Below are 6,051 nucleotides of genomic sequence, written 5' to 3'. Positions count from 1 at the left end.
GGTGGTGGCACTGCTATTGGCTGGTGGGAGGGGGGGGGCGGGGCCAAGGCCACGGCGGGCCACGCCCCCTCTTAAAGGTGTGGGAGCGTGGCCTGGGGGGGGGGGGGGCACGGGGACATCGTGGGGACACCACGGGGCGGGGGGGGGTGTGTCCCCAAAACCACCCTGTGGTGGCCAGGCCGGTAATGGCGGCCGGGTGGGGACGGGGACCCCGCCGGGGCGGGCTCAGGGACGGCTCAACCAATGGGAGCACGGCGCCTTGCCGGCTCGGCCAATCCCAGTGGGGGGGGGGGGGGGGTGCGCAGGACCCTCCCCTCTCCGGCCGCGGGTTTGCACACGGGCCCCATAAAAGGCAGCGCTTTGCGCACGGCCCCGGCGGCTTCTGGAAGGTTCCACGGCCCCCGGGATGGTTCCCGGAACCCAAAAAGCGCCGAATTAGCCTCAAAAGGCGTCGCGGTGACCCCGAACCCGCCCGGGGCGGCGGCTGCGGGGGAGGCCGGCTGCGCGATGGCCGCGCCGCGCTCCGGCCAATCTGGGCGCGTCTTTCAACCGCCGGCGTGGCAGGGAGCCAATCAGCGGCGGGCTTACATGCAAGGCGTGAGGGAGGGGACCCAATGGGGAGCGGGCAGGCGCTTCCCGCCCTTTCCGTCCCGCGCTGCAGCAGCCAATCAGTGGCGAGCGCGGTGGGCGGGGCCAAGCGGGCCGGACCGTTCCAATGGGGGGGGGGGGGTGGGTGGGAAGACACACGACACGGCGCAAACTCCCAGCGTGCCTCGGGGTTAAGGGGTGGTACCAGGGAACACTCCGCCCACCTCCCCTCGCGCCAGCCCATTGGCCGGCACGTAGCCTCGCAGCCGCGGATTGGCCGAAGGTTTCTCGCGAGAGCGCCGGCCCTGCGCCTTCCCCCGGGCGGCCCCGGGCTCCGCCTCTTCCGGTCCCGCCGCGCGAGGAGGCAGCAGCGAGGTCGGTGCCGCCGCTCCGGGGCTGGGCCCGGGGCGGGCGGGGGGGTACCGGATACCGGGGGCAGTGGGGCTGAGCGGCCGCTGTGTCCCGGTAGATGCCCGGGGTGACGGTGAAGGACGTGAACCAGCAGGAGTTCGTGCGGGCGTTGGCCGCCTTCCTCAAGAAGTGAGGCCGGGTCGGGGAACCGGGAGGGGCACCGGGAGCGTCCGCGGGCTCCGGGAGGGGGGGAGTCCCCGGGGTCCAGGAAGGTCCCCGGGACACTGAAGGGGGTGGCGGGAGGGTCCTCCGGGGGTCCCTGGGTTACCGGGGGGGTCCCTGGGTTACCGGGAGGGTCCCCGGTTACCGGAGCAGAGTCCCGGGTTACCGGGGGTTCCCGGGCGGGTCCGGGGAGGCGAAGGGGGTTACCGGGTGGGGGGGGTCCCGGGCGGGTCCGGCGAGGCCAAGGGGGTCCCCGGGGTCGCGGGGGGGGTGGGGTGGGGGTCCCGGGGGTAGTGACCGGGGACACCGGCGGGGCTTACCGGGGACACCGGCGGGGCTTCCCGGGCGCGGCGCAGGTCGGGGAAGCTGAAGGTACCGGAGTGGGCGGACACGGTGAAGCTGGCGAAGCACAAGGAGCTGGCGCCCTACGACGAGAACTGGTTCTACACGCGGGCGGGTGAGCGGGGCGGGGGGGGGGGGTCCCGGTTCGGGGTTGGGGGGGTGGGGAAGGGTCCCGGCGCTCACCCGGTACCGGTTCTCCGCAGCCTCCACCGCCCGGCACCTCTACCTGCGGGGCGGCGCGGGCGTGGGCTCCATGGCCAAGGTGTACGGGGGGCGGCAGCGGCGGGGGGTCCGGCCCAGCCACTTCAGCCGCGGCTCCGGTAGCGTGGCCCGGCGCGTCCTGCAGGCGCTGGAGGGGCTCAAGATGGTGGAGAAGGACCAGGACGGGTACGGGGGACCGGGGACACCGGGAGGGGACCGGGGAAGGGAACGGGGGACACGGGGAGGGGACAATGAGGGACACCGGGGGGGAACGGGGGACACGGGGAGGGGACAACGAGGGACACCCGAGGGGAACGTGGGGACACGGGGGAACCGGGGACACCGGGGGGAGTGAGGGGACACGGGGGAACCGGGGGACACCGGGGGAAGGGAACGGGGGACACCGGGGGGGAGCGACACCGGGAGGGGACACGGGGGAACCAGGGGACACCGGGGGGGAACGGGGGACACGGGGAGGGGACAACGAGGGACACCCGAGGGAACGTGGGGACACGGGGGGAACCGGGGGACACCGGGAGGGGAACGTGGGGACACGGGGGAACCGGGGGACACCGGGGAAGGGAACAGGGGACACAGGGAGGGGACAATGAGGGGACACCGGGGGGCGACACCGGGAGGGGACACGGGGGGGAACCAGGGGGGACCGGGAGGGGACAACGAGGGGACACCGGGGGGAGCCCCGGGGGCACGGGGAGTCCCCCGCTCCGCCCCTCCCCTTTCCCTTCTGCTTCCCCCTTTCTTTCTCTTCCCCCCTTTTGGGGCTTTTCCTCCCCCTTTCCACACCGTTTCCTCTTTTTTTTCATCTCATTTCCCAGCACTTTTTTACATTTTTGATTCCCTTTTTCCTTCATTTCTGCATTCCGAGAACTTTTTTTTTTGGTTTTTCCCCAATTTCCTTATTTGTAACACTTCCCCCATTTTTAACCCCATTTCCCGTCGTGTTGTTGCGGGTTTACCCCCGGTTTTACCCGTTTCCCGTTTTTACCCCCAGTTTCACTTTCTGCCCGTGTTTCTCCCACCTTGGGCCCCATTTCTGTGCTTCCCCCCATTTCCCCCGTTTTTAAGCCCATGTCCCACGCTTTTCTTGCCTTTTTACCCATTTCCCTGCGTTTTAACAGTTTCCTGGTTTTAGGGCCATTTCCCGCAGTTTTAAGCCCATTTCCTAGCTTGTTTTTGCTTTTTTTACCCCAATTTTCTCATTTTCTACCCTTATTTCCCCAGCTTTTAGCACCGTTCCCCGATTCTACCCCCGTTTGGACCCGTAGCAGTGTTTCCCGCACCTCGGACATCATTTCCCCTGCCTTTGAGCCTGTTTTTCCCCTTTCCACCCCCGTTTCCTCTCTTCCAACACCACTTCCCCCTTTTTTCCCCCATTTCCCGTTCTCTCCACCCCTTTTCACCCCCGTTTCCCGCCTTTTAACACTTTCCCCTGCTTTTGCCCCCAGTTTCATTTTCTGGCAGTGTTTCCACCTTGGAGCCCATTTTCCCCTTCCCACCCGTTTCCCGTTTTCTCTCTCACTGTTTCCCTTTGTAGCCCCGTTTCCCCCTTTGTAGCCCCGTTTCCCCCTTTGTAGCCCCGTTTCCCCCTTTGTAGCCCCGTTTCCCTTTGTAGCCCCGTTTCCCCCTTTGTAGCCCCGTTTCCCCTTGTAGCCCCGTTTCCCTTTGTAGCCCCGTTTCCCCCTTTGTAGCCCCGTTTCCCTTTGTAGCCCCGTTTCCCTTTTACCCCATTTTGTGTTTAAGCCCCGTTTTCTTTATTTTTATCCCTTTTTGACGCTGTTTCTCCTCTTTTAAGCTCCATTTACCCCTTTGAAACGCTGTTTCCTGCTCTTTCAATGCCGTTTCCCCCGTTTTTACCCACGTTCTCTATTTCCTGACAGTGCCCCCCCCTCCTTTGGGGCCCATTTTTTCTCTTTCCACCCATTCCTCCTCTTCCAACACCACTTCCCCCTTTTTTACCCCCATTTCCCATTCTCTGCACCTGTTTTCACCCCCAGTTTCCCCCTTATCACCCCCATTTCCCCTTATTTTAACAGTTCCCCATTTTTACCACCTTTTCCCGTGTTTCTCCCTTTTAGTGCTATTTTTTCCCCCATTTCCTCCCCATTTCCCCCCCTTTTAATGCCATTTCCCCCATTGTTTCTCCCATTTTCCTCTGTTTCCGCCTGTTTGACCCCCCATTTTAACCCCGTTTCCCCCATTTTAACCCCGTTTCCCCCCACAGCGGGCGCAAGCTGACCCCGCAGGGGCAGCGGGACCTGGACCGCATCGCCGGGCAGGTGGGTTTGGGGGTTCCCCACTGCCGGGGGGGTTCTGTCCCCCCTCCCCCCCCCTTTTTTTGGGGCGGCCGCCACCTGACGCCTCCCCTCCCCCCAGGTGGCGGCCGCCGGCAGGAAGCACTGAGGAACCCCAATAAAGGAGTCGCTGGAACCCCTGGCCTGGTCTCTGCCCCAAAACGGGGGAAAGCGCCCCAAAAAGTGGGGGGAGAACCCCCAAATGATGGGAATGTGCCCCAAAAGGGGGGAGGGGAGAACCCTGAAATGAGGGGAAACTGTCTCAAAGTGGGGGGAGAACCCCCAAATGGGGGGAAGTGCCCCCAAATGGGGGGGAAATGCTGTGAAACAGTGGGGAACCACCCCAGAAGAGGAGGAAAGCGCCCCAAAATGGGGGAGGGAGAACCCCAAAGTGGGGGGAAAGTGTCCCAAAACAGTGGGGAACCACCCCAAAATAGGGGAAAAGCACCCCAAAGTAGTGGGAAAAAACCCAAAATGAGGGGAAAGCAGCCTAAAGTAGTGGGAAACTGCCCCAAAGTAGTGAGAAAACACCTCGAAATGGGGGGAACTGCCCCAAAAGTGGGGGGGAGAACCCCAAAATGGGGGAGTTTACCCCAAAACACTGGGAAACTGCCCCAAAATGGGGGAAAGCGCCCCAAAGTAGTGGGGAAAAGCCCCCAAAGATCAAGGCACAATCGTAAAACGGTGGGAAAGTGCCTGGAAATGTGGGGGGGAGAACCCTGAAATGGGGGGAAGTGGCCTGAAACAGTGGGGAATCGCCCCAAAATGGGGGGGAAGCATCCTAAAGTAGTGGGAAACTGGTCCAAAATGGGGGGAAGTGCCCCGAAACAGTGAGAAACCACCCCAAAATGGGAGGGAAGTGCCCCAAAGTAGTGAGAAACCACCTCAAAATGGGGCGAGCTGCCCTAAAAGTGGTGGGGAGAACCCCAAAACAGTGGGAAAGTGCCCCAAAGCAGTGGGGAACAGCCCCCAAAGATTGGGGGGGGGGCACAAAATGGTGGCAAAACACCCGAAAATACAGAGGGAGAATCCCAAAATAGTGGGAAAGTGCCCCAAAATATTAGGGAGGAATCTCAAAATGGTGGGAAACCACCCCAAAATGTGAGGGAGAATCCCAAAATGGGGGGAAGTGCCCCAAAATAGTGGGAAACCACCCCACAATGGGGGGGGGGGGGTGTCCCAAAATGGTGGGAAAATGCCCCAAAATAGTGGGGGAGGGAGCAAAATGGGTCAATGCCCCCCCCCCCCAAATATTAGGGGGGAACTTCAAAATGATGTGAAATATCCCCAAAATAGTACGGAGGTCCCAAAGAGGTGGGGAAGTGCCCCAGAACAGTGGGAAAGGCTCCCAAAATATTAAGGGAGGGCTCCCAAAATGGTGGGCAACCCCCCCAAACTGGTGGGCAACCACCCCAAAATATTAGAGGGATCCATAAATAGGGGGAAACTGCCCCAAAATGGGGAGGGGATCCCACAGTAGTGCGAAAAGCCCCCCCAAATATTAGAGAGATCCCAAAATGGTGGGAAAAGCCCCCATAATAGGTGTGGGGGGGTCCAAAAATGGTGGGAAACTGCCCCAAAATATTGAGGGAGGGTGCCAAAATTTTGGGAAATGCCCCCAAAATTGAGGGGAGCTGCAAGAACTTGGGGGGGGGGGGGCTTGGGTGGTTTTCAGGGCGTTGGGGGCGGGGAGCGGCTTCTCTGGTTGCTGTGAAAAAATAGGGATTTTTAGTCAAAAATGAGAGGTTTTTGCCCAAAATGGCACATTATTGGGGAGCCCGCAGCCCCAGTCGGGGACAAAATGTGGGGAGAAAGCTAAAACGCCCCAGTTTTGGGTGTCCGCTTCTGTGAGATGTCGCTGATCTCCAAAATCTGCAACTTTCAAGAGGATGAGGTCGGGGGGAAACACACTTTTGGCTGAAAATGTACATTTTTAGCTGCAAGTGGAGGGTTTTGGGGGGAATCGGGCGGTTTGGAGGGAGCGGGGGCTGAACCCTGGGCAAAACGGGGCAGTTTGGGTGCTGGAGTCACAGCG

The 6,051-nt window shown here is 61.7% G+C and overlaps 1 protein-coding gene across 1 annotated transcript; it reads left to right on the top strand.

The window, feature by feature from the left end:
* Positions 1–878: 878 nt before the first annotated feature.
* RPS19 (ribosomal protein S19) lies at positions 879–4,152 on the top strand. The gene is made up of 6 exons (XM_072848212.1): positions 879–963; positions 1,058–1,128; positions 1,518–1,618; positions 1,707–1,890; positions 3,947–4,001; positions 4,099–4,152. The coding sequence occupies exons 2-6, from the start codon at positions 1,058–1,060 to the stop codon at positions 4,123–4,125; spliced, it is 438 nt and encodes a 145-aa protein (XP_072704313.1). The 5' UTR covers positions 879–963; the 3' UTR covers positions 4,126–4,152.
* Positions 4,153–6,051: the final 1,899 nt, after the last annotated feature.

Source organism: Ciconia boyciana, chromosome 30 (genome assembly GCF_034638445.1).
Source record: "Ciconia boyciana chromosome 30, ASM3463844v1, whole genome shotgun sequence".
In the NCBI taxonomy this organism is placed as follows: domain Eukaryota; kingdom Metazoa; phylum Chordata; class Aves; order Ciconiiformes; family Ciconiidae; genus Ciconia; species Ciconia boyciana.
This window is presented reverse-complemented; position numbering and strand designations above follow the sequence as displayed.